The sequence below is a fragment of the Eumetopias jubatus genome, unplaced genomic scaffold, assembly GCF_037043125.1.
Source record: "Eumetopias jubatus isolate StellerSeaLion01/CBP00866 unplaced genomic scaffold, mEumJub1_p1.0 scaffold_1, whole genome shotgun sequence".
In the NCBI taxonomy this organism is placed as follows: domain Eukaryota; kingdom Metazoa; phylum Chordata; class Mammalia; order Carnivora; family Otariidae; genus Eumetopias; species Eumetopias jubatus.
The window spans coordinates 45,532,053-45,560,051 of NW_028274807.1; the positions used below are offsets into that span (position 1 = coordinate 45,532,053).

The 27,999-nt window shown below is 45.3% G+C and overlaps 2 protein-coding genes and 1 long non-coding RNA gene across 5 annotated transcripts in view; 2 read left to right on the forward strand and 1 right to left on the reverse strand.

Moving 5' to 3' along the window:
- Positions 1-2,001, forward strand: part of CRYBG3 (crystallin beta-gamma domain containing 3) — a 106,317-nt gene extending 104,316 nt beyond the window's left edge. Inside the window, exon 22 of the mRNA XM_028119149.2 lies at positions 339-2,001. Coding sequence (XP_027974950.2) covers positions 339-427 — 89 coding nt within the window. The 3' untranslated portion in view covers positions 428-2,001. The remainder of the gene's footprint in view (positions 1-338) is intronic.
- Positions 1,934-26,086, reverse strand: RIOX2 (ribosomal oxygenase 2). 3 transcript variants are annotated; one of them, XM_028119152.2, is made up of 10 exons: positions 26,046-26,086; positions 20,638-21,112; positions 16,083-16,202; positions 14,875-15,003; positions 9,862-9,965; positions 6,642-6,744; positions 6,029-6,197; positions 4,144-4,232; positions 2,758-2,844; positions 1,934-2,324 (listed from the first exon to the last, which is right to left on the reverse strand). In XM_028119152.2, exons 2-10 carry the CDS (start codon positions 21,070-21,072, stop codon positions 2,166-2,168), a joined length of 1,395 nt encoding a protein of 464 aa, XP_027974953.2. In that variant the 5' UTR covers positions 21,073-21,112; positions 26,046-26,086; the 3' UTR covers positions 1,934-2,165. The 3 variants fall into 3 exon arrangements, with proteins under 3 accessions (XP_027974953.2, XP_027974951.2, XP_027974952.2); XM_028119150.2 differs by having other exon boundaries at positions 6,029-6,200; XM_028119151.2 differs by lacking the exon at positions 26,046-26,086 and adding an exon at positions 25,080-25,795 and having other exon boundaries at positions 6,029-6,200.
- On the forward strand, positions 17,263-27,988 carry LOC114221048 (uncharacterized). Its single transcript, XR_003611675.2, has 3 exons — positions 17,263-18,036; positions 25,132-25,283; positions 27,668-27,988. It is a non-coding gene; the product is annotated as an uncharacterized LOC114221048 (long non-coding RNA).
- Positions 27,989-27,999: the final 11 nt, after the last annotated feature.

Below are 27,999 nucleotides of genomic sequence, written 5' to 3' on the forward strand. Positions count from 1 at the left end.
TCATAGTTAAGCTTATTTAAACTCAGCTTCCCACGTCAGGCTGCCTTTTTTTTTTTTTTTTTAAGATTTTTTATTTATTTATTTGACAGACAACAAGGGAGGGAACCCGAGCAGGGGGAGTGGGAGAGGGAGAAGCAGGCTTCCCACTGAGCAGGGAGCCTGATGTGGGGCTCGATCCCAGGACCCTGGGACCATGACCCGAGCCGAAGGCAGCCGCTTAACCAACTGAGTCACCCAGGCGCCCCAGGAATGAAGTCTTAATCCGGCACTCGGTGGACTGAACATTGTTAAGCACCTGGGTGAACAAATAATCCTTTCTTTTGGAATTCCTATTTTAGGAGGAAATTATTATGACAAGACTCATGTAATTGTAAATCAACCCCTGGAGGGAGAAGAAACACAGAAATGGGACATTGAAATATTGTGAGAGAATCTGCGGCATCTCTAGGGAGAGCAAAGAACGAACCTCCTGTCCCTGGGAAAGGAAGCTACTTGTCTTCACGCTCCTGCATCACTGAGCACAGTGAAGTTTGCTCCTAGCTTCCAAGACCATTGCTCTTAACCATGGCAACACTCAAGTATTCTTGCTAGTTGTTTAGCGTTCCTATGAAAAGCACATTTTGATTTCTGCGAAAGGTTCTAGTCCTGCTTGCTCTCCAGTTTTCTGGTGAGCAACTTGCCTCAAGTGTGTGCTTTCTCTCCTCTCCACCAGACACAAGTCCTACTCGTGAAAGTCACTGTAGGACCTTGGTGACTGTCAGCCTGTATTAGCTGTTAATATCCTAGGAGACGGGTGTGGGAGTGCGAAGCACAGGGAAACAAATTCCTTTAGGCCAAGTCATCCTTTTGCAAGAAGAGAATTTTTTTTTAGCAATGCCTGAAAACATTTAATATACCTTCCTATTAAGCTGCTGTATTAGATAAGCCTTAAAGGGTCTTTTCTACTGAGGCTTTTATAACTGAAGCACCGTAAGTATTCATACTTATAACTGACCCCAGGAAAGGACCTTGGCTTTGTTTAGGAAAGAGGCTCGAGTATTGGCGTATTTTCTGTGGCCAAACGAAGAAAGCACAAATAACTCGTGACCATCCTTACTCTCTCCCGGGTGACAAGACTCTATAATCGGTGGTCACCTGTCCTGGTGCTGAGACCTCACCCTAGATTTTGCCTGATCTGCCCTCAAGGAGTTTAGTCAAATTTTTCTTTGTCTGCCTGAAGGGAAATTTCAAATGTTTAAGTTAAAACCAAGTAGTAGTTGAGCCTTTTTGACTCTATACCATTTTACTTAATGAAATGGCTGAAAACTGTTTTTATTTCCATTTTTAAGCAAAATCAGGTAGGATATCAGGTAATCATTACCACCTTTAAAAATTATACAATTCTTAAGTATTTTTCCCTCCTGAGTTGGTTTTAAACTTGAGACAACTGTTCCCTTCGTCACAAACTTTTACCAGAAAGCAGAACACTGTCTGCTCTATTTTTATATAGAAGGATTAAATACTCCAGCGATATTTTTGAATATCAACCTATACGCACTTTAGAATGTAAAATAACAGTCAATTGTTTAAACACAAAGACCCAATATTTTGAGCATTTTTTATAGAGACTTGGTCTTTCCATGTAAATACTGATTTTCTTCCCTTCAATCTCAGGCTCTTTGTCATCTCTGAAGCAGCAGCTGTAAAACGCGTGTATGCCCATAGATGGGAGCGCCTCTCATTAGTGTGGCAGTATTTAATGAAACTTACGTTATCGGGGTAACTTTATTTTAACGGGGGGAGGGGGTTGTGTATACACGGAGGTATGTATATTTTCATTGTAAAAAAACAATTTAAATTTTTTTGTGTTAATTGTTTAAAAGATTTTTGTAGAGCCAATAAGGCTCTTTAAAGAAGTTGTTTCTTCCAAAGAACAAAGACAAAGCCAGGTAGCGACCTTTAAATGTCAATGATAACATTTATTGGAGTTGTGCCTTTTCTACCACACTGGATTAAATGAGTTTGTCCAAAGTACAGTTTGGTTACTTTCTGAGACCCCCTTCTTCCATGACAGGTAAGGAAGGCTGTTGTAGGGTCCTTCCCAATCGACAGAAGCAGCACATACATCATTGCTCTTCTTTGCGCGTGTGTCTCTGAGACAGTGCACCCTTGATTCTGGAAAGGCCCTAGACTACCTGGATTAGGCATTCTGTCCAGAGGGATAACACCAGGTTTTCCTTTTCCTCATCTGTAGTCAGTTTCAGGTCCTTGACAGAAATAGCTGAGTGACCCCAAATTTGCTTCAGTGCATCCATATGTGATAAAGGAAAGCGAAGTCCATGGGACTGGAAAAGGATAAACTAGTCAGATAAAAAATCTTAAAATGGTATTTTCATAACTTGTATAGTTCAGTATGTCTGATAGCCTTACAGCTAGGTAACGTATAGAATTTGCCAATTCCCATATAAAAACTTAGACTTCACGAAAGGTCTACTTTATATCCTAAGAAATTAGCCGTTTGAAATGCTTCATATTTATGATATTACACATTTCCTACAAGGCTACAAGGTCCCAGCTCGTATCTTTTTAAAGCTGGTGTATGTGTACGTGTATCACAGAACTGTCTGACTTAATCATCCCTGTGCAAGGGCTCTGTCAATTGTGTGAAATGTTAAGCCCACGCTGCAGTCATAAGAAAGCACATCACCCATAAATCAAAGGTAACACATTCTTCCCAGCCATCACCAAATCACAAAGATATTTTAGGTTGGAACAAACCTCTGTTTCGTCATTTCCCATCATGTGTGTCTCTCTCCTATTCTTTAAGGAATGATAGATGTAAACCATCTTTTCCTGAGTTTCATCCTTAAAAAAAGATAAGAATTAAGCTGTCAACACAATATTGAGGTCAATACAAGGAGGTTCTCCAATAACAAAATTTACCACCAAGAATCTTTTTGGCACAAAGTTAGGATATGTAATACACAAACTATATTCCTCAGATTACTATTTGTATATAGCAAATAGGCACTTTTTTTTTTTTTTAAGATAAAACAGTGTAGCTCATATGGCATCATCAGAAACGTGGCTTAATGAAAAAGCAACCACTTACCTATCAACTTATCAATGAAACATTCAAGTTTCGTTTAATCCAGCCAGCACCGTTTTTTTTATATCCATATATGACATTCCCAGTTATAAGCTGACAATTTATGAACACCATGGAGTGAATATTACTTCTTGAGAAATACCAGCAGTGGGATCTATAAAAACTTCCAATTACAGTAGCCTCTCAAATAGTCTACTTCCCTGTCCGTCCATCCTATACAGTGACCAGAACCTCAGTCCTTGTCACCTCTTAGATAAGGGTTACTAGGGTTTTTTTTTGTTTTTTGTTTTTTGAGAGAGGAATACAAGAGAGTGCATACTTTTGAGGTTTTCTGCATATATTATAAACCAGTCCTCCCCAGGTCTGGCCCCAATGGCTGTGACAGTCTGGTTATGGACACATCTAGCTGCCCCCAACTCACAGCCCCTCTAATCATTCATGGAGCACCTCCCAAGATAGCTGACTAGGAGGAAGAAGGTGAAACCATAGGGCATGGAATAGTTCCCAAGGTCCTTAGAATTGTACAGGGAGCTTTGGTAATAAATATAGAAGCTCTAACCCAGACCAAGTGAAGCCTGGGAATTTATAATTTCTAAAAGTTTTCCAGTTGAGTCTAGGATCGGTAAGCCAGTTTTAGGAACCATGGGGCCAGGTGGCAAGATTATATAAATTTTCTTCTCCATCTAGAAGAACATCAACAAAACCATATATAATGACCGACTGGGCAAGGTACAGGATGGGAGAGTGCATGAGGGAGGTGTGTGAGCAAGAGCAGTATGGCCTGAACCAGGAGGCAGAGACCAGGCGTCCATCACCACATGAGGGAAATTAAGGAGGGATCTGTGGGGAGGGCAAGCCTCAGATGCCCAATAGGCAGGCATCTTTGGCATAGTGCGATCTGGACACCCTTTGAGGTAAAGTCAGGGCACTAAGGAGAACAGATGGATGCCCAAAGGGTTTGGAAAGGTAGGGGCCATCTGTTAGTTTGATAACCTGAGGCCTGTGATGGAAATGTCCTGAGAGGAGAGGAAACCTCCTCCCCTCTGGATACTCACAGATTGATCCTGATCCGGCCCCACTGCGAAGATGGTGTGGTCTTTAAACTGCAGTCTCACTGTGCTGTCCAACCTTGGTAACCGTCCACCTAGAAGACCCAGAGAGAGAGCCAGCCTTCACTAGAGGAACCCCAGGCTCAGACTTGTGTGCAGTGAATCCAAATGTGGGGTGCCCTCCAACTCAAGTACTGACTTACCCCATATTTATAATGATACTGAAGTATAGTTTACATCCTTACGGAGCTCATTCTTAACAGTGTAGACGTGTAACATAACAACAGATGCTGGTAGGTACATCTGATAGATCTAAACCATGCCCCAACAGACAGCGCCACCGTGCGTCCTGCACACAACACTGCCTTCCCAGGTTCCAGCCTCCATCTGCCGCTTGCTCTACGTGTGGAGCCCAGTACGGACTACCTGAGTTCAAACCGCACCATCTCACCAACGACTAGTTGTGTAATCCTAGCAACTTACTCCATCCATGTAGGTCAAGGGTAGTGTCATGAAAGCCACCTAGCTCACAGAAAGCTCACAGAAAAAAAAAAGTCTTTTCCAAGTTGGATTTAACTTCGTAAAAAAGTAGCCACTAAAAACAGACTGGCCTTACAGGGTCATCTGGTTGAAGAAAGAGTCTTGAGGGAACGTGGCGTTACGGACTCTAATGGCTAAGACAAGAGTTCAGGTAAGATATCCTGTGCCATAAGCGGATACTCTGAAAACTGTTCCACTAAAGACTGAAATACATGCTGGTAAAAATTTGCTATTTTGAACAGGTGCAAAAACAAGTTCCAAACTTCCCCCAAAGATGATACTAAAATTATAAGCAGAATCAATGTTAAAGGCAACCTTATAGATTGTCTTATTTCAGTGGGTCTCAACCATGAGAAAGAAGGCATTTATAAACGTTAGTAAAAATAGTCCTCTCAACCCTACAGAGGAGGAGAAAGGCAGCCGGAGAGCTGGCCTGGCACCCACGGCCGTGTCTCGGTGTTCTCCTGTTGAACACAGACGATTCCACAGAACACCAACATTCAACCAGGCCACTCTGTGAGAGGGCAAGGCGAAAACAAGACCACTCCAACAGCGTGTCAGAACTCAGGCAAAAGCCAGAACACTATCCAAACCTCAAAAATGACCAAACGTCCCTATCCTGCTGATTTGAGAGTCTGCCCCTGCCTTACTAATTGCAACCTCAGCCTCATTTCACTCTTGCCTACAGGAGACCCAATCACACCCCTTATTTTCTGACAGCGTCCGTCCCAGAACAAAGCCCTGCTTTCTTAACCCTCCTGAAAAATCACACAACTCAAGCCCGAATCCTTCCAACGCTCTTTTACTGAGATGCCCCACAACTCCCAGCAGTGTGTGGTCTTCCCTGTTGCAACAAGTCCTAAATTCATCTGTCCCACTGCAGGAGTGTTGTACTGATGGTCTGCTATCACCATCTATCCAAGTGTTAGGTCATTTACAGCCTAAACCAGTCACAGAATAGTCACTTGGGACTCGGAGCAGGTTAGTGGCAACCCTGGGCATTCTTACGTTTCACCTGCTGATGGCAACATTTTAACCCATCCCTGAGTTAATCTTGTTGAATTATTTCAGTGTTCAAGTTCTTAGAACTTCCTGAAGATGGAGAATACCAGAGTGCCCATAAATATACATATTTCTCACCCACAATCACAAGGTTCTTTCTCCCCCATCAAGCTGGGACACAAGTTCTTTGCAAAAGACTTGCGAGACGCAGGATCCCTAAAGCTACAGCATGTCTCATCCAAACATAACATGCTAAAGATAGATCTAGGTCCACCTTAATTCTAAAATGCTTCTTTCTTTCCATCTGCACAAAGAGGAGCCCATCCAGGAAAGCTTCAAAATATCCCACCTGGCGTTGAAAGCTCGGCTTGGTCTCCCATATAGTAAGGAGGGAGTCTGTTCATAACAAAATCCTTCTTCATGTCAGCTGAAAGCAGCTCTTTGGTGCCCTCCAGCCGGTCGGCAAGGGTCCTCAGAAAGCCACTTAACCTTCTTGTCGCAACAGCCGTGGCGTCCACCTGCTGGAAACCCCGAAGTGAGTCCTGGCCCGAACTCCAGCAGGACTTCCCGCGCAGGTCCTGGTGTCCAGAGCAGTACGCAGAGCATAACCAGCCAGCATCTCCAGCGGGTCTCTCCTGCGTAAGCCTGTGGCGGAATCTGCGGCTCTCTGGGCCACGTGCCTCAGTGATTCAGCCACTTCCTCAGCCAGCGTTCCCACCCTGCCTTCGCTGTGCGGGAAGAGGGGCTGCCTGCGCAACAGCCTCAGCTCTTCAGGGCCCATGGACCATGCAGCACCACATTCCCCTGCAAAGCATGCAGCGCTGCACGCAGCCCAGGAGCTGGGCTTGACTCTGGCGTGAAGAAGGATCCTGGGGTGCCTAGGAGGCAGGCCACAGCTTCTGCTGGTCTGGGCTGCCACTGTCCCCGCCCCACCCCCGGACCCCCAAGCCTTTACTCCTTACCAGGAGCAGCTGCCGGGGTATGCCAGCCCGGAACTCCAGATCTTCCTTTGCAGTGTCAAATACAAGCCCCGAAATAGTGTCCAAAAGGAAATCTCCCCACGAACTGGAACATGCACCAAGAAAGAAAATCGTGAACACCCACAGAATCTACATAAACCACTGATTACTTAGTAAATCCCGAAGCTACAAACTACATTCCAACTCCCCAGGCACTGTGCGTTCCATTAATGTGACATTACTCAGCACAAAAAAAACTTGAAGGCCTTCATCAATCACACTGCTTCTCCCCTCCCCTTTCCCAAACACTCACGTGGAAAGGTAAAAGGTAGGAAGCTAGGCTTTACTCACGACTTCTCTTAAAAGATACCACACAATCCTATACAGGTGTAAAGTGGGAAGTTCAAGGGCCCAATTTATTTTTTAATGTTTTCAATTGTAACACAAGTGTCTATGAGAGGAGCTCTGTAGGAAATTTTAACAATCATAGAACCTAAAAAATAGTTTATGTTCAAAAATTCAAAAAGAAATACATTTAGGGTAACAGTAAAATCCCTGGACTGTGTAATTATCTGAACTGTAACACATTTTCCTTTTTCCCTTATAAAAGAGGGGCACTCTTCCTCAGTGAAATATCCAACATCAACAATTTCAGAACAATCGATTTGCAACTTGTTAAAACTCTAGCAGTGCTTAGAAGGGTGGAATCCAGTGGCCAAAAATAACGTCTAGGGATGCGCATCAGTGTTCAATTACCTGTACTTTGGGGCATTTACAATTGGCTCGCCCTAAATGTGTGCCACTGTAAGAAACGCTCTGTGGGGTTGCTCTCTTTAAATATTTCTAGCTGTTTAAAATTTTCCCTCAGTGTCACCAGATTTCAAATTGCTGGCTATGTGCAAAAATGGGAATTCACAGTATGACTTTTGCTCACTCAGTAAGCAAAATTAACACTTTTATGCTTCCCTTCTGAAAAAGCGTCCGAAGACAAAAGTCACATCAGCGACACTTTCCCTAACACGTCTACCATTTGGTGTCCTCACACTTTGCAACTTAATGTTACACCCAACCTCACATCTGATTGAATGAACCTTCTCCTGGAGCTCTTTTACCAGCACAAAAACAAGCTCTTCTTTTGCAGGGTCATGGGTGAAATCGTGCGGCAATAGCTCACGGAGAGATGGCACTGCAGTTAAACCGACCTCTGTGTTCTGGTTAGAGTCAGAATGGATCTTGGACCAAAATTTGAGATTAATATCTCTTGAGGGGTTCACTTTGGTAAAACAGCCAAATCAACCTGCTGCTATCCCACACCCAGATCCCAGACGTTCCCAACAACGTCCCCTTGGGAGGTGTTAGGAAAAGGCCCCAAATCCTCACCGTGCCAGTGCCTTCAGGGGTACCAGGCCCACAGCACGGGGACATCTCTGGGGAGCAATGGTTCCTGAGTTCCAATATGTCCCCTTCTAGCTCCAGCACCACAGATAAGGGCACAGGTCAGAGTCTGACCTGAGACTCCGCAATCACGGCGCCCGTCCACCTCTCCAGCTGACCAGAGAAGGCACGGGTAGGACCCAAGGGCAGCCCACCAGATCTTCACTCTTGGGATTGGGAAAGAGTTTAGCAGAAGTAGAAGCTATTAGGTCTAGTGAGATAAAGGGAGGTCAGACAAGTAACTGATGACGACTTATGGATGAGTCAATGTTATGAGTAAACAGAAGGTGAGGAAGGAAAATAAGTGCATGAAAAACCAATTACTAGAAAACCAGTTGGGGGCATTAAGTGAATGCAAAAGACAGAGAATCTCAGAAAGGGGAAATAGCTGAGTCACATTAACGGCAGGATACCAGAAGCTACATGGACACCCACAGGGCCAAACTGGCTGCCAAGGCCCAGAGCTGCTCGGCACCCACTGGGAACTTCTGGTTCCAGCCTCCCTGTGGCTATGCAAGGAATCTGCCTAGCCACCATGAGAAAAGCATTTTTCATAAAGGAAGAATACAAGCTCTGGTCTGCTTGTGGGCAAGGACTACCCTAACTGTAGGCAAGGCTCCAGCTAGTTCCTCTAAAACTGAGTTTCAGTTTTAAGGTCAGCCTCTTAAACACAGGGGCTCATTTCACCCAGAAACGCCAGAGGAGGAAGCAGAAGTCATGCTTACCAACTTGTTTTGCAAGTTATGGCTTTGAATGTAGGAGGGGCCCTGCTGTCCACTGGGGCTGGAATGCCTCTCCTACTCTGACCATCTGACCCACTCTACTTACTCACCCTTTAAGACTCACTCAGCCTGGGTGTCAAGTCATTTCTGAAGCCTTCCCTGATGCCCCAGGTTGGCTCAGTGCATTCCTCTGCGCTCCTCAGGAGTCTCCTCTACAAACCCACGATGGAAGTTATCCGACTGCTATCTCCCGATCCGTCTTCCCTCCTACCACCACCTCCAGGGTGCAAGTTCAGTCCCAGGCCCACATTCCCAGCCACTGCACAGGCTCTGGTGCCTGCAAGCTGCCGGGCATTGACAGCTGGCAGTGTGAACATGCCCGGGGCTAGCAAGGTCGCCGTTGTTAGGGATCCACAGGGAAGCCGCTGCCGCCCAGGGCCTGGGAGGCGCCACGCACCGAAATGGAACACAGTTTTAATCAGAATGGTTTTCAGCACATGTGCTTTTAGGTCTCACTGTTTCAGACTTCCTTTCCTACTCAATTTCGTGAACTTGTATGAACAGTGGAAACCTTACAAGAGATCCAGATGTTTCAATGGACACAGTTTCTGTGCGGGGTGACGAAAATGTGTTGGAAACAGTGGTGACGGTTGCACAATAGTGTGAACATAATTAATGTCACCAAATTGTACAGTTAAAAATGGTTAAGGTGGCATATTCTATGTTATAAATATTTTACTGCAATAAAAAAATGTTAAAAAGAGAGAGACTGCAGGTCCAGCCGGGCATAGGTGTGGTTCTTTCTTCCCAAACTATGGAGCCCTCACCGGGCAACTCCCATTTTCTATACAGTCTGGCTCATGACGTTCGCAGGAGGAACCCCAGATGGGCCAACAGCATGGACAGGACTCTAAAGGAATCGGAAGTTAGCAAGGGCGCCTAAACGAAACCCCTGAGGTTGCATAAGCAGGACAGCAGGCCAACTCCCTCATTCCCTTCTGCAAGCGGTTGCCATGGGACACAGCTTGAGCTTCACCGGGATGCAAGACTGGGAGGAGAGTGTTTACTTGTTCTGGTAGGTGCTGATGGTCACGTGAGTAGAGTGGGCCAGCCCTGGAGGAGTGTCCGCTTGATGAATGGTCCCTCTGGGAAAGTACAGGAAATCACCCGGCTAAAGAAAGGAAAAAAAATGGGAGAAGGGAGTTAATAAGGAGGATGTCTTCTCAGTCCTCTATGTCTTAAAGAGACAAAAATAGGCTCTGACTTTCAGTTTTCCATTCTAGAAACGTTCTACTTCATGATTCCTGAGGTGGTCTGTATGCTGGGCTCCTGGGGTCCCACTAGTCTAGCTTCACCATGCCTGTGAGCCTGTCACTGTGAACCCCAATCCTGGAGAGGGTTTTAGTACCTGAAGTCATTTTCTTTCTTCACAAGCTGAGAGCAGGTGCCCCTGAAACTGTCCCGCCCCGATCTAGGTGACACCCTGGGGAGCCTGCACCCTCCCTCTCCACCCTTCAAATGGGGCAGTGGTGAACAGTACGAGCTTTAGAGTCAAATAGACGTTGCCACTTACTGGCTAGTGACCCCAGGAAATTACTGAACCCCCCCGAAACCTCAGTTCTTTCACTGCTAAAACGGAGGCAAATGGCCCAAAATTCAGACTTACTTTCACGATTAAAGGAGATGCCATTTCCAGAGCTCTTGGAGCCGTGACAGGCACGTGGTTGTACTATAATTACTCTTCTACCTGCCCCTCCTCCCCCCCCCTTCCACCAGCAGGTTGGTGAGCTCTTCCAGGCAGGGTCAAGGTCCATCATGTACTCCCCAGGGCCTAAACTACCAAGGCATCAGGTGTACAACAGAGGCTCAATGAATGTTTGGATGAACAGATGAAAAACCATTTAACCCTTCACTTGAACCTAAAAACTAGATGTAACTGGAGATCAGTCATTCTCTTGCGCAGGTAAACCTCCTCTACCCTGTTCCAGGTCTCGCCCAAGCCAGGGGACGGAAGTATCCTTCGTAAATCATTCCTGAAGCTACATCCTCCCTAATCCCAACCAGATGAAAAACCCAAAAAACTGCAACCACGAGAAGCAGTCTGGATCACTGTTTAAGAGGGTGGGCCCTCGAGGGGCAGCTCAAGAAATAGATTAAACAAACAAAAAAAACCCAACCTTTTCTCAATGTTGAGATTTTCCTTAAAGCAAGAAACAATATACAATTAAATATATTCATAAGAACGATTCTGGTGGCTCATTCACCCTGAATGACACCAAACTGACAGGGAAATTACTACCTCAAGCAAATGCTTTATTCACAATTATAGCTATCACTTGCTGAGTGTCTCTGAGCCACCCCTCTGAATGAGACCTTCATTCATTCGTTCATACCACAAACATTTAATTAACCAGTCTCCATCCTCCTCCCATGCCAGGCACCACGCTAGGTCGGCACTGGGGATAGAGCACTGAACAAAACAAGGTCTGCCCTTTTGTAGTTCATTTGAGACAAAGAGCAAACATTTGAGAAGAAAGAAAAGACAACGGATACCATAAAAACATTCTATTGGAGCAAGGCAGATAAAATAAAGCAGTAAATAAATAAGGTCAAGTGGTGGTAAATGCAGTGAAAGCAAAAGAAGCAGAAGGAGAGGAATGATGCACATGGGGATGTGGCGGGCAGGGTATGCCTGGGGTAAGAGGTGCCATTTTTATCCAGGATGGGCACTGAAACCTCACTCCGCTACAATGACATTTCAGTTAAGACTCTAGGAAATGAGCAAGCCAGCCACGGGACTACCTGGGCAGAAAGGATTCCAGGCAGAGGGAAGAGCAGTACAGAGGTCCTGAGGTTGAAAATGTGCTTGGCACCTTTGAAAAGCATTGGTCAATGTGGCAGGAGTAGTGAGGGTGGAAATGATGGGAGATGAAGTGAGAAGGCAACAGAGGGGCCAGATTCCAGGGCCTTCTGGGCTGTTTTAAGGACTTTGGCTTTTATTTTGGATTTAAAAGAAGACCACTGGAGGTCTGGGCAAAGGATTCAATGGATCACAAAAGGATCATTATGATCATTATGTCAGAAAAGTCTGCGATAGGGATACCAAATAGGAGGCTTTTGTATAGATCCATATCCAAGGGTTTTGTCCTGAACAAACAGGAAAATGGTGAGGCATTTACAGGGAAGGAGGCTGGGGACAGGGTGGGTAATGGGACTTTGCTTTGCAGAATATTAAACTGGCAGTACCTTTTATCCTTTTAGTGGAGACATTAAATAGACAGCTGGATATAAGTCTAGAGTTTAGAGATGTGGGCTAGAGACTGAACACAGCACTGAAAGTAGGTCAGTCTAGAGGAAATTTAAAACCATGGGAGTGGGTGTGGATTGAGGAAAGAGGTCCAGGAAATAATCCCTGATCCCTAACTTTCAGAGACACAAAGACTGAGGACAAAACAGCAAAGGAGGATGAGGAAGAACAGCCAGAAGGTGGGAAAGAGAAGAGAGGGAGGCGTCCTGGAAGCCCAGAGCAGAAGGTAGGAGTGACCCACTGTGTCCAACAAGGCTGACGGGGGGCTGCTGAGACGCGGACTTGAAGGTAAGCACTGTACTTGACAACATGGATTGCCCGGTAACCTGGGGGAGAATGGTTCTGGAGGAACGGTGGGGAGGACATCCTGTGGGGAGGAGTGCCCAAGAGCAGGAGAGAAGACCAGTGACTGGGTCCCTGAAGTCGTCTACGTCCTAACCCCAGGCACCTGTAAGTATTTAGGGCACACGGACAAGGCCAATTAAGGCGCTGACAGGGAAATTATTCCGGATTATCCAGGCAGGGACAATGTAATTACAAGGATCCTTAAAAGTGGAAGAGGGTACAGCAAGAGAGAACCATAGAGATGGCAGCGGAGAAAGACTAGGCTCTACGTTGCTGGCCTGGCAGATGGAGGAAGGGCTGTGAGCCAAGGAATGCAGGAGGCCTCTGGAAGCTGGAAAAAGCATGGAAATGGATTTTCCCCTAGAGCCCCTGGAAGGAACTCAGTCTTGCCAACACCTGATTTCAGCCAAGTGAAACCAAATCCCTTTTGGACTGCTGAACTGCAGAACTATAAGTTAATAAATCTGTGTTGTTTTAAGCCACTGAATTTGTGGGAATTTGATAAGCAGCAATAAATATATTGACATAGAGCCATCTCTTCCAAGGAGTTCCATTGCAAAGGAGGCAACAAAAACATATTTTTCAATTCTTACAAACTACAAGGTAAATATTATGGTCTCCTTTGCAGTAAAGGAGAAACTGAGACTGAGATAAATAACTTGCCCAAGAATGCACAGCTCTTAAGGGACAGCAGCTCAATTCAAACCCAGGTGTGTCAGATCCCCAAACCAGAGTGGTGTTCCCACTGCAGGAGGGGTCTTCATCCCAAGACCTCGGGTTTGGTGACCCTCACTGTGGCCTTTATGCCCACCCCACCCAGAGTGACTCAGCTTTTCTGTTTCATACACTGGGCATTTACACAAGATTTCATTTGAAGAGCTTCACCAATTTAAAACCCACAAGTATACAGATGTGCAACTTGGAAGAAAACCCACGGTACACAATGCTTGTCTTTCTCCTCCCAGGAGACTCAGGGCTGCTCTTAATGAACTGAGATAGGATGGGTGTGATTAATGGGTATCATCCCATCTCCTCCCAGTCTCCCGGCACCACCTCGCAGAACCCACACCACCTACACCTGAAGACCACTAGGAAGATCAACGTTCTTGGGCATGGCAAGTAGCCAGTTGTCAGGCTAGGTAACTCAGCCCTGGCCTCAGAGACCGTGGATAGCTTAGTCTTTGGCCTAAAAATAATCAACCAAGAGACTATTAAACATGCTTCACCAAGAGTAAGGGTTGGTGAACTCTTTCCGTGAAGGGCTCCACAGTAAATAATTGTGGCTCGCGGGCCACGTGGTCTCTGTGGCAACCAGCCAACTCTGCGGGTGTGATGTGAATGCAGCCCTAGACAGCAAAAAAGGAATGGATGTGGCTGTGTTCCACTAAACCTGATTTACCAAAACAGGTAGCAGGGCATATTTTTGGCCCATGGGTCATAGTTTGCTGACCGCTGACCAAGAACTTAAAAAAAAAAAAATGAAGGGTACATTGATTGTATGTATTTAAATCCCCTGTAATATAAACACACATCGTAAAAAGGGAGATTGTTTCTCCCAGTCACAGGCAAGCAGGCAAAGTTTTTAAAATCAGGAAAGGGCCATAAAGTATTGAGTAATTATAACTAATTATTAAGTTCAAGACACAAGAAACACAAAAATAATAACTATGTGCAAGTATATCAGGTTGGTAGAATTTTTAGAATGATTTGAGCTGCTATTTCTTAATTCAACATATAAAGGTGAATTACGGACCTCTTCTTATCCCTCTACGATTTTTTTCTCAGCAATCTCACCTGCTAGGGATTGGCTGTGGTCGCATCCAGGCTAACTGCTCAAAGACAGACTCTCTATAGCAAGGGGCCAGCCAACCAGTCACCATGCTCAAGCCAGCTGGCTTCCTGGAGGAAGAGCCCTTAATTACTATATACAAAAGACGATTACTATTCTTTTGGTGACTATACACAGGGGTAAGGAAGGGGAGTGCAGAGAAAGTCTATTGTACAGTCAGGAGGAAAGTGGGTCATGCTAGAATTTTCCCAACAAAAAAACTAAGGGGTCCCTGACTGTGCTCTGCCTAGGCAAGCTACAGCCTGGTCCTGACGGTTGGCTTAGATTTGGTGAAGCTGCCCAAGGCCAAACTTTCCACTTCTGGTCTAGAGAAGTCAGTGGTCAACGGAATCACAATCCATTTCTGTTGAACTTGGATTACATTTGGAGACAGCTTGTTTGGAAGGTGAACTTAATGTCCCCTCAGCTCGGTTCGACAGTACAAACACCAAGTCTCCCTTAGAAGCTGCACGTGCTAGTGAGTGAGAGCCAGCCCGAGCGCACGCTCTTGCATTTTCACCCACGGGGACCCCCGCACACACACTAAACCCCAGACCGGACCCCGGGTCAGGAGCCGCGGCCACGACGGAAGTGCCGTACCTTCAGCGTGAACTCGAGCGCCGGCGTCCCGACCCTGTCCTCGGACTCCACGCTGCACCCCCGGGCCAGGGGCACAGTGGGGCGGTACAGACGCCAGTGTTTCTCTCCTTCCAGCTGCAGGATGAAGACCTACGGAAGCCACGGGGCCCAGGAGTGTCAGCGAGCTTCCTGACAACTCAGAGGCCCAGGGCTGCCAGAGGGTTAGCCCGGCAAAGCCTCAGGTGGATTACCAATTTCAGATAAAAAATAAAAATGAGAGATTAGTGAGGCATTTCACCCTATACTTGAAAGTTGCCACTGCTGGTTTTCACTTTTAAAAACAGGTAATCATGAACCCTGATACTGGAAGGATATTCATTCTCTTCACAGTAATAAAGCCTCACTGGGTTCTTTATATCCCCACATCTCCTGCCTTTAAATCTGCTATCAGACAGCTGAGAGCCCATAATCTCTGATGGAAAAGCCAAGTTTCAGATATTCCTCAGGGTCTAAAATCCTGAGTATTATCCTTGGCAGACAGGAAAACTTCAAGTTCTTCATTCTTCATTCAGCCAAAGATATTTTAAAGCTCTGTTTAAAATATTATAATAGCAAAAACAAAATTTTGGGAAATGTACTGGTATGAAATTGCTTTCAAAGGGGCTTTTTACTAATAACTCTGTGTTCATAATCTTGCATTAGCATAAAAAGAAAATGACAGACTACCCACACCAGAGAATTAACTTGTTTGGCAGCCACGTGAGAGTGAATCAACACTTGTTAAGGTGCCAGTGCCTAAGTGAGACCATGACCTTCATTCAAGCTGCCCCAAGATTTTCACAAATGGAAAAAATTATCTATTTTTGGCAGCTCCAAAAAAAGGACAAAATGAAAGCAGATGTAAGGATTACTTGTGACCTCACTTTACAAAACTCATACATTGTGAAATTAGAGAAAAAGCAAATCACGCTTTTCTGTAGACAAATTCAATAAATACCTGTTTCATAGGAATGTGTAGCTCTTTATATTAGTAAAGTTAGAAACCATCTCTCCCCTTTGAGAATGAGCAGGAAACCAGTTTGGCAGGATTCACCTGTCCCAACATCTAGGTGAGGTCAAGATCTCCGGGACCACACGGCAAGAAGCGCAGGGAGCTGAAGTGAACCCTGACACCTAACCCAGGCTCGCAGTGACTCCTTACCCGAGCAGAACAGTGTTCTTCCTCTTACCTCCACATCGTCATAATGGGGTGGGAGGCCCTGGGATCCTGCAGGGGTTATGTATACATTCGAGCCAACCAAGGAGCCAAAGTAGCATTCTAGCTTCTCCTGGATCCTCCAAAGCTCATCCTTAAAAAGAAAGGAAGGAAGGAAGGTGGGAGAAGAGGTGAAAAATGTCAGAAACAAGAGGAAGAACATGCTCTTATTCACTTAGCCAGTCTTTACTGCACAGCTCTTATGTTCCAGATACCTGAGAATTCAGCAGTTAAAGAGCCAACACCTCTGCCCTCAAGAATCTTCCATCCTAGTGCAGAAGAGTAGAGAAAACCGAGAAACTGGCAAGGCAGGCAATCAGGAGTCACGCAGGATTTTAAGCAGGGCCATGACACGATCTAATGTACATTTTTTACAGCTCACTCTGGTTACTGTGTGGAGAGTGGCCTGGAGAAAAGCAAGAGACATCAGTTGGGAAGCTACTAAGGCAGCAGCGCAGGCGGGAGATGAGCAGGGTGGTGGGGGAGAAGGGGAGGCAGAGATGCACCCTGGAAGCAGCACAGGCTGTGAGAGACCAAGTACAACGGGGTGCTGGAAGGGGAAGGGGATTAAAAGCCTCCTGGCTTTGGCTGGGCAATTAGTTAGTGCCTAGTTCACCCTACTAAAGTGGGAAAGACTTGTTAAAGAACAATTTTTTTTTTTTTTTTTTGCAGGGATGGGGGTGGGGGTGTGTGTGCAGGGAGAGTTCTACAGTAGTTCATGAGAGAGAAAGAGAGAGAGAGAATATGAATGCTGATTTTCCCAAGCGGATAAGGAGAGGGGAGGGAGCAATTAGGCCAGGCGGATATTAGCACTTCTTGTCCGCCAGGCCCTGTGTCTAAGTGCTTTACATATACTGGTTCTATAACCCTCCCAACACCCCTGTCTCATAAGGGGAGCAATACCATAATGTCCGGTTTCCAAGCTGAGGAAACCGAAGCATGAGAATACACGGCTAATACATGACGGAGCCAGCACTGAAATCCAGGCAGCCCGGCCTGTGCCCTTTAGCCCGGGCCCTGTACTGCCTCTTCAGGAATCATCTTAAAAAAAACACAAATCACCTATGAGGACACTAACGGATATTAAAGACATTCAGTCTCAAGTATATGAATGTACAGTGCCTGGCACACAAAAGACATTCAAATGTATTTTTAAAAATTTGGTGAGTCAACCAATAACCACAGCTTAAGAGTCAATCCTACCATTTGACTGAGAAAGGATCTACAGTATTAAAAGTATCAAGTGGGAAAGAATTAGGTCAGTATGAAAAAAGCTTTGGGAGACATCTTTAGGAAGATGACTGGGCTACTCTATTTATAGATCAAGGGTTCTACTTAACAGAGGAAGAATAATTTAATGGCTTCTGAATAGCTCCAAAGAATTAAGAGAGTTCCCAAAGCACCTAATTTATACCAGGGAAGGGCCAGCAGGACCTGGCTCTGTAATTACATCTATACTGTAACTGGAACCATTAGAAAACCAGGGCTTCTCCTTGTGATGGCCTGAGAGGCATCTCAAGACCATATGGGTGACTTTATGGTTCCCAGCTCAAGCATCTGGGTCGATCAATTGCATAATTTTTCCATTTCTCCTGGACATTTAGCTTCTGAATCTACCAAGTATAGCCCGGTAGAAAGAGATAGGAAGTCAAACCACCTCAATCCAAGTTGTAGTTACAAACTAAATGACTTTAGCGTCTTTATTTGTAAAATGAGGACTCCCCCACTAAGACTGATAAAACAACTTATCTGCAAACTTACTTAAATTGCAAGGCAGTATACAAGTGTTACTGCTTCACCAACACTGACTTAGGCACAAACAAGGCTCTTAAAACCTGTCTTCTTTAAGTCAGGATTCCCAACTATGTCTGGAGATGCCAATGAGGACCCCAGAGCAGTGAAAAGGGAAGGTGGAAGCCTCTTCCTAGGTGAGTACAACCTCCTCTCTCCACTGACCTACCCATAAGAATCAAAACTGAATGCAACTGCTTCTGGGACCATGGGTACACCTAAAGAAAGGCAAAAACAAACATGCCAAAGCCCTGCTACATTTCAATTAACATCTTTAAAAGTATGGCAGGAAAATGCCTCAGATTTAGAGTCAGAAGTCCTTACTTATAGCAGCTATGGAAAAGGTCCATAGCTCTGAACTCCAGTTTTTTTCACATGTAAAATAGAGACCACAATGAATGCCCTATTTTGAATGTCTGTTAGGAGGTTCCAAAGTGGGGTGCCTGGGTGGCTCAGTAGGTTAAGCATCTGACTTCAGCTCGGGGCATGATTTTGGGCTCCTGGGATCCGGCTCCTTGCTCAGCGGGGAGCCTGCTTCTCCCTCTTCCTCCGCCCCTCTCCCTGCTCATGCTCTCAAATAAATAAATAATAAAAAAAGAAGGTTCAAAAGTGAACACGTGTATTTGGTAAACTCACCCAGACCTTTGACATATGGATTATCCAAAGAAGGTGGGAAACAACTTAGGGTTCCCTGATTACCTCTTTATTCACTTCCCAACCAACTAGAATAAGAACTTGTGCACATTCTGAAACCCAATAAACAAGGCACTATCTACTCTGTCTCTCAACCTAGCCAGTGATGAACTGCCTCTCGACTTTTTCTATCCTGATATTAATATGCACATTCCTAAACACACATACACCACTAAACCTCCTCAGAATAAACTATTTAGAACCCAGCATCCACTGTAAGAGGGTGAACTCCTATAGGTCTCTCAAGTGGTGGAAAGAGAAAAAGCAGGGTGCATCCCAGTCTAGCCGGGGAGCTGAGTTTAGGCCAAGAAAGCTCATTCTTCCCACCTTTGTAAACCTGGCCAAAGAGCTGAGTCAACAGGGCAAAGGAAATACATTCTTGGCTACCTGGAATCAGAGAGGAGAAATGTGCAGGACTTAAGAGATGAACAGGGAAAAGCCCAGGATGATTCTAAAGTACAGAAATGACAGCTGCTAAGGACACCACACATATGCCAAATAATAACTTTCTACTGGTTTGTGACCAAATTACATATAATCAACTTCATTGACCTTTTATGTTCATAGTTATTAGGTGTCTAAAACCCACTTTTTAAAAAAGTGCTGCTTCAGGGCGCCTGGGTGGCTCAGTTGTTAAGCGTCTGCCTTTGGCTTTGGTCATGGTCCCAGGGTCCTGGGATCGAGCCCCGCATCGGGCTCCCTGCTCCGCGGGAAGCCGGCTTCTCCCTCTCCCACTCCCGCTGCTTGTGTTCCCTCTCTCGCTGTGTCTATGTCAAATAAATCAATAAAATCTTAAAAAAAAAAAAAAAAGTGCTGCTTCTAGCCAAGAAAAGAGTCAGGACTAGCTCAGAGAGAAGACCATGGTGTCCATATTTCCTGAATTCAAATCATGACTTGGTCTGGCAAGTTATTTATAATTCTTCTTGGATGTTTGAGCCAAAAGGTTGACATTCCAGGAACATTTCAACTTCTTATGACTGCATGAGATGGACTATCTGGAATCAGGACTTGTACCGAAACATCTAAGAGTACTTAACTTTATCCAGAACACAAACAGGTTCAAGATCCTTTAGACAAGAGAGGAAAAGGCATTCGCTAGATTTGGCCAATGGGCTCTACCAAAGCAACGGAGTTCAGCCATAGGAAACATTACTGATAACTGATGACAAAGTCCCAGGAGCCATCACACAGCCAGAATCCTCACCATGGAACCTCATGGACCGCTCTCCTGCTCCTCCTCCCATGCTGCCATTTTGGTTCAGCCATGGGTCATGAAAGGGGATTTCTGAACTGAGAACAGACCCTCATTTGTTCTGGGCCACTTGTCATGTAAAGATCTCAAACCTCTACAAAAGCAGATTAGCTAAGACTGCATTTATGAAGCAGAAACTGAACAGAGAGGAGGCTAATTATTTCTTGAATGTTAAGCACTGATATAGAATAAATAAAAAGTGAGCTACTCTCCCAGACTTGCAAATCAAAGTTACCTTCCACCTATGACTGCCTCCCTGGGAGTAGTTCCAGGACCCACACCCTCAAAGTTACCTGGCGGCTGTTAATAAGGGTAAAGTCTCTTTCTTAAACATGCATCTGGTACTTGATCTGGTCACAGCTTTGAAGCCTCTACTTAGCTCGATGTAAGTAGTAAAGGGAAGCAACTTCAAGAAGAAAATGATCACCCTGACGCTATCATGCCTTAAATTATAATGACAGGACAAACCAACTAGAAAGGTCTACCATACACCAAAACATAAACCACCCCACAGAATATACTCCTGGAGGTTTAATGTTAATTTATAAACTTGCAATATAGTTTCTGCAGTGTGATGATCATGTCCCCCAGAGTTGCTGGACGATCCTAACAGTTTAGCCAAAAGATAACACAGGATCTCCTAATCTGGGATGCATTTAAAGAGCCAACAGGTGGTATCTCCTCTCAAACTGGCAGGACGCTCATCATCACAGGTTCATCCCTAGGCTGACCTGTGGCCAAATGTTAGCACTTTAACCCATAAAATGATTCTGTCATGGGGAGAACCTGTTACCTTAAATCTCTGAGGTTGGTGAAACTGAATTGTTGCCCTTTTCTGGTCAAAATCTTTCCTCAGCTGAAGGAAGTGCACCTTGCCATCTTTATTTAAAACCTTCTTTTTCCCGTTGACACAGCGGCAGACATTTATGTCTCTTCCATAGTACATACCCCGGCTGCAGAGACTCTTCAGATCTGACAGCCTGAACAGGGACTGGTAATATGTGGCCACTGCAGGGTCATCTCTCTGAAGGAGAAGGGGCTGCTTCTCCCAGAATTCCCTGAAAAAAGTCTCTGTCTTGATGGGCGAGATTAAACTTTCAAAGAGATCACCAGGGCTTTCAAAATTCAAAGCGGAGGGGGGTCCACAAGTTGCCTCCATCTTCAGCTGCTTACAGGGAACAGATCCCTCTTCCTTCCCCTTCCCCGTGGGCTTTGCTTTCTTCGGCATCCTTCTGTCCTCAAGACAGAGCAGTGAGGAAGCGGACCTACTGGAGAACAAAGCACACACGTGGTTAGGTTTACCAGGATTACCAGTGTTCTGTCAGCAGATCACGTACACACAGCTTGCGAGGCCAGTATCCCTTCAGGAGAACTTGGAAGTCAACGCCATCTCCTTCAGGATGTGACCGAGCCTCCAGCCAACACCACATCTTCCAAGATAGGATTCAGCCTCAACCACCACTCAGATTACATATCCATCTAAAGGAAAGCATGTTTTTCTTGCACATAAGCACTAAGTCGTGAAATTCGTTGTTTATTAGGTGGTATAATGATCCCAAATGAATGGTTCTGCGATCATGGCAGTTCCTGGTCACAGTTTTAGCCGGTGGCCATTGACAAAGAAGTCGAAAATCCTGAATTTGGCGTCAGCACCAGGTCCCAAACCTAATTAGATGTACTCTTGAGTTACAAACACTTGCCTCAAGAACCACCAACAGGGGCCCACCACCAGTGCTCCGGGGCACAGCACTGCCCCCACGGGCTGTGCAGGAAGGCGGCCAACGTGCCCTGCGCACCTGGTGGCTGGAGCGAGAAGCTGCCTGCTCCCAAGCCTCTTCCTCACCACATGAACCTCCTCACTTTTGATTCGCAGCTTACTCCTGAAAATAGCTACTTTATCGGAAACCCTGCCGCCATTAAAAAAAAAAACCAAACCAGTTAGAGGCTGCAAAGTAAAAGCTAAAGATACTTCTATCCCATCTTTAAAAAGCTTTAACTTTTAAACTAAAATAATATACAATAAAATACCAACATCAGCAACCTCAGACACAGCGCTCCCCCCAACCTTAACATGCACACCCATCCATCACCTGGGCATCTAGATCCGAGGCAGGGCTGAGATTCTGCATTTCTAACAAGCTCCCAAGTAACAATGCTGCTGTTGGTCCCCGGCCCACATCTGAGGAGCGACAACTCCCCAGCATCGCTTAGCCTCTCTCAGAACTGCCCCCAAAGCATACTACTGCCACACTTACAGTGCAGCTGTCCTTCACCTGGGGCTCAAGAATATTTCAAATTACATGAATTTCCAGAAACTGCAAGATTCTATTTCAAAGTGTATGTATATCTATAGATGTGGGGGGTAGGCACATTGCTCTCACTCGATTCTTAAAGGAGTCCCTGGCCCCCCAAAAAAGGCTAAGAACCATTATGCTTATAAAAGCCTATTTGTCCCAGAGTCCAGTAACTAACAGATGTTATGGTTTTCTGTTTTGTAGGGCTAGCAGGACTGTAAGAACCCGGTTTTCTGCTCTTTTGTTATTGTAACTAAGGGGTATTTCAGCTACACAGTGGATTAAGTAGAATTAGTGGTCTGGCCTGGCAAGAAAGTACCCTGGAATACGTGTTACACACTGCAACAACTAATTTATAAATGACTGCAACCCAAATGTAAGTTGAACAATTTAGGAAGTGGAAACATCGCTTCTAAACTTTGTACCCATGAACAGCTCAGATCAAGTGCTTTTGGTAGGAAAACACAGGGCTGAGGTGGAAAACGAATACCAATCGACACCAAAAGCTTGCATTGGAGGAGTAAGGGCTTAAGCTTAGGAAACTAAACAAAACAAACTTCGGTGTTTTAGGATACGCCATCCATAAGTCACATTTTCTGAAAACGTTCCCTATTCCTCTTAAGTTTCCCAGACCAGTTTGATTTCTCAACTAGAGCATCAAGGCTTCAGTGAGACAAAGTACTGCCAATCCTTGGAACCCAGATGCGGTTAGAAACAAGGAGATCTGAAGAGATTCAGTCAAGAGCACAGCTAGTGAGGAGGCCTGTCCTTCAAAAGGCCCCGTGTACGGCTATTGTCTGAGAACCTAGATTTCAGGAGCACTCCCACCACCTGTAACGGATAAGAGAGACTCACTGTGCCTAAACTGTTTGCGCACTATGGTTTATAATGACCACCTGTTTTCCTTCTGGGAGTCTGGAATTTTGGTTGGGGCTTGGTGCCAGGCAGAGGATGCCTGCATGGTCAGCCCCCAATAAAAACCCTGAGTTCTGAAGTGTCTGATAAGCTTCCCTGGTTGGCAACATTTCACACGTATTGTCACAACTAGTTGCTGGGCCAATTAAGCACTAGTCTATTGCTATAATAAATCAGCTGTGAGTCCCAGCAAATCACTGAACCTAGGGATGGTCTTAAAGACCCCCAACACATTGCTCCCAATTTTTAAAAAGTGTTAAATTGGGTTTGTATCATTAAGGTACCCTATAATCAAAAAGTAATTTCATATTAAGCCATACATCTCTTATCTCTCACAACTGGTCAGTTTAAAATTTATTTAAGGGATGTGGACAGCAGGAAGATGCCAATGAAAGGCTTTTCTTTAAGCACAATTTATAAATACAGCATGAGCACATTCACCAGGAAGTGTGGTTAAACAAAGTGCACAAGGTACGTAAGCCAAAATAAAATCACTTAAAGCATTTCTCCCATCTACAATCACTAATAACATAAACCCAGCACTGCATAACAAATGCTTTTGTGAGAATATAAATTTCACTACTTATACTGCCAAAAGTTACATCATTTCTTGTTTCTCTACATTCATATTGAAATTATTTGAGGCTCAGTTAATTGGAAACTGGCTTAGAGGTTACTGGGCAAATATACTATTTCTCTGATTTTCACACTACCACACTGTAAGACAACCATTCTTTTTAACAGCTTTTGGGGGTGGAGGGGAGAAGAGATGACATACCCCACCACATTAAACATGTAAAAATCTTAAGATGCATCACAATTTCAGAAAAAGTAAAAAAGCCTATCTTAGAATCTCAAAAATATAGTAAGCAAGAAAAAAACCTTTATCTAGAAAAGTAAAGCCAATATAAGCCTGACCATAAACCTCACAGACCACCCAAACAGAAGTTGAGTAAATATTTTTATACAGCTACAGAAAAAAAAAAGTTTAAAAAAGCAATTGGGGGGCGCCTGGGTGGCTCAGTCCGTTAAGCAGCAGCCTTCAGCTCAGGTCATGATCCCAGGGTCCTGGGATCCAGTCCCACAGCGGGCTCCCTGCTCCATGGGCAGTCTGCTCCTCCTTCTCCCTCTGCTCTGCCCGACTTGTGCTCTCTCCTCTCTTGCTCACTCTCTCTCTCTCAAATAAATAAAAATCTTAAAAAAAAAAAGCAATTCAATTTACTTAATGTACACAAATAGCAAATGTTATATACCTGAAACTGTTACGTATCAATTACATTTCAATTTTTAAAATAAAAACAAATGTTTCTAATCTGAGTTGATTATAAACATTAAAGTATAAAAAGATTAAATCAAAACTCAGTTCATATTGTACTAGCCATCCATAGAAAAACTAAACTTTAAAGTATGAACTCGATAATAAAATACTGATAACCATTCCACAGCAAATAAATACAGACAGAGCCTTTATATTTTTAAGTGTCCTAACCTTCTTTCCTTAGTAATATTTACTGACAAGAAGTCAACACAGCTTCTTGAGGGCAACAGCTATCCGCACATTCCCAGAGCCTAGCACAGAATATGGCACATGGGTCCCCAAGAAACGTTCGCTGAATTTTCCTTTTTCATGTTTTGTATATAATTTTAGAGAAAAATCCTCAAACCCTTACACAAAACAGATTGGGGGGAAAGAAAGTTTATTCAGTGGGGATTATTCTGATGGCAATTGTAGCTTGGGTAGTCAACTGCACCGTCATTTGAATGGCACATCAGCCCTCAGTGGTTACTACCACCCAGGGGTGGGAGGTGTGTCTTTATAATCTTCAGGGCAGTGTTTTTAAAGGGTAGTCACCAAGAACACTTGTTCACATACACATCTGGGCCCCATATCAAGCCTACTGGTAGCTGGGACCTAGAAAACCGCATTAACCTAGTAAATTCTCCACAGGAATTTTAGATCTATTCACATAGAGAATGATAGTCAAATTCTGCTCAATTAAACGCACATCCAGGATAGAAATATTACCTGTAAGGAAGTCGCCTAGGCTGACCCAAAACATTTTTTTTTTGCCCAACAGAAATGTTTATCCAGAGGGAAAACTGGTTCTCCTGCTGACCTAAAGCTATGATTGGCAGTTATCTTCTTAGTTGTATTTTAAAGAGAAAATGGATTATACCACATTCATGTATTTTGGTGACCCACGACGTTACAAAGGATGAGACCAGAAAGGTAAAACCATCCACCCACGAGGTTGTGGCAGAGGCTGGGAAAACCCGGCTCCTCCACTTAAACGCGAGTCCAGTGACATCAATGGCCTGGCGCCGAATTTACAGCTAATTAGTGGACTAATCACATCCTGGGACTCCCAGGCCCCTGCTTCCTGAAAACACAGCGAACCACCTGGCCTTCCTAACCTGTTGGACGACCCACTGTCAGGCTGCCAGGCTAGTCACACTTGCTCAGTGCCCTGCAAGCGGGAGCTGGAATTTTCAAGTCAGGGCGGTACAAGAGGGCCGCAGCTGCCCTGCCCGCAGCTTCCCCAACCGCAAAGCCTGTCTCCTAGGCCCGACCTGACGCCAGAAGCACAGCCCACGTGGAGGCCGCGCTCCCCGGCCGGGGCCAGGGCGAGCGTCAACCCTCCCTACCGAGCCTCCAAACTTTCCGAGCGCTCGTCCCAGTCTCCAGGCCACCGGCAGCTCACGGGGGCCACTCTCGGTGCCCGGGTCACTCGTGACCCTACCCCTCCATCCGGGCAGCAACAGACCCGGCGTGTCCTCCCTGCCCCGGTCCCCGGAATCACGGAGCGCGTCAGCGCGCGTCCCCGGTCCCGAAAGCGCCAGCGCCCGCCAGCCCGGGCCCGCGAGGCTCCCCGGGGCTCGGCTCTCAGGTCTCCCCCTAGGCCCTACCCCCACCCGCGCTCTGGCGCCGGGAGGGCGCCCACGACCCCGCAAACGGCGGCGCGGGAAAGCGGGCAGACGTCGCTCCACTCACCGGGCTCGGCCTGTTGCGCGCGGCCGCGAGCGGGTGGGGCGACGACTGGGGCGGGGCGGGGCGGCGTGCGCACGCTGGCGGGGGCGGGGGGGGGCCCGCTCCGGCTTCTGCTCCCATCACCGCCTCCCCGTCCCTCTGGGCCGCGTGGGTGGTGCGCGCTTCTGGCTTCCGGGTACCGGCCCGGGTTCGGTGTTCACGCCCGCTTGTTTTTCCCTTTAGTGTTAAAGGACGTACGTGGGGGTTTTTTTGGGGGGGGGTTGAGTTGGGAGCGGGATGAGCCTCTGGCTTTGGGGCAACAGTTCTAGTACAACCGGGTTCTTTTTATGAATGGGGAAACTGAGGCCCAAAGAGGAAAGGCGAGCTGCCCAAGTTTAGGGAGCTAAAGGTCCAGGTTCTCCCATCCCTTTCTTTTGAGCTCTCTATGCTACGCTGTGCTGTTTTGTATTGTAATTTATATCGCGTTGCTCCCAGAGTCAGAATTAATCTTGGTTTAAAAGGATACTGGAAATTCTTTGAGATTGTAGCTATAGAAGAGAAGAACAAAAGCAATTCTTTAATTTCGGCCTAAGGCGCTATACTTCTGACTCATTATTGGAAACGTTTGGGTAGGGAGGCTGGACCAACTGGACACGGGGCTTCAGGGCACATCTCTGCTCTGGTCTGTGTCCTTTGCTCTGTAGACAACCAAAGAAGACCCAAAGGAAATTATTTCATTCTGTCAAGATGATTGAGACCAATGCCTACTTCTGATTATCTGGTGACGTGTGAGCAAATGCAAACAAAGTACACCCTTGTCTAACACTTGTCCATAACTAACAATAACAGCAAAACTTGAATTGAGTTCTTGCTGGGAGGGACCATGCCAAGTGTTTAGTGTACTCCTCACTTCATCCTCACCACAAGCTTGCGCTTACCTCCATTTTAGGGTTGAGGAAACAGTCTGGAGAGTTAACTTGCACAAGATCACATTTAGATCTGGAAGATCTAAGTCTTTCAGGAAAGACTTTCTCAGAAAGATCTGTCTTTCAGAAAAGACAGAAAAAAAAATCCCTCTAATCCACTTGACATTATATTGGTAATGTACTTTGCTTTGTATTTTGACTACAAAACATCTACTCAAGATAATGTAAGAACAGTATTGATGTTACAAGGATTCAGAAAATGGTAAATTCTTACCCATGTCCATTACATGGAAAAGCAGTACTTTGTGTTTGTCATAAAGAAAAGTTTCAATGTCAACACAAAAAACCATTTCCTAGATTTTGAATAGCCCCTAGGACGTCTAACTGAACAAAAAGTACATATTGAAGTCAGCTCTGCTAGGGAAAATCATACATCTTGTATAGGAGTTCTCCTGGTACAAAATTCATCTTTCAATGTGTTCTCTCTGATATTTTTATTATAATCCAGATTTATTAACATGGCAAGCAAAACAAAAGAAAACAAAACGAAAGCCATGCTCATTCCTTTAGACCTAAACACAGTGGCTGGCATGTCTAGAAGGAAAAGGAAGAGGGAGAGAAAGTGAGGAAAAGGAGGGGAGGGGAGAGAAGAGCTTCCAGCATCTACGGCATTCTTAACGGACTGTTTGAGTAATTTGTTTGTTCATCTTTTGCTTTTAGTCCATTGAGTTTAAAGTTCTTCCAGAGGACAAGAAGCAGACTACTGCGCAGTCTCCGACTTGTTTATTCCAGAGTCCTTAAGAAGTCGATTATTTTGTTTCTGTAATCCATTTCCTCATGAAAACAATGTCATAGCCGAGTCATGGATGGCTCAGTGACCCAGACCGGCCCAGAAAAGCCTGCAGAAGCCCCCAGATATCTGAATCAATAGACTAGCAATCCTCCTGTGGAGCCTGGGAGCAAGATGCTGAGATGATAGGAGAGAGCAGAGGATCCCATCCTTATCTTGTCTTAGAAACCCTGAAATAGACTTGTCTAGGATTCTTACAAAA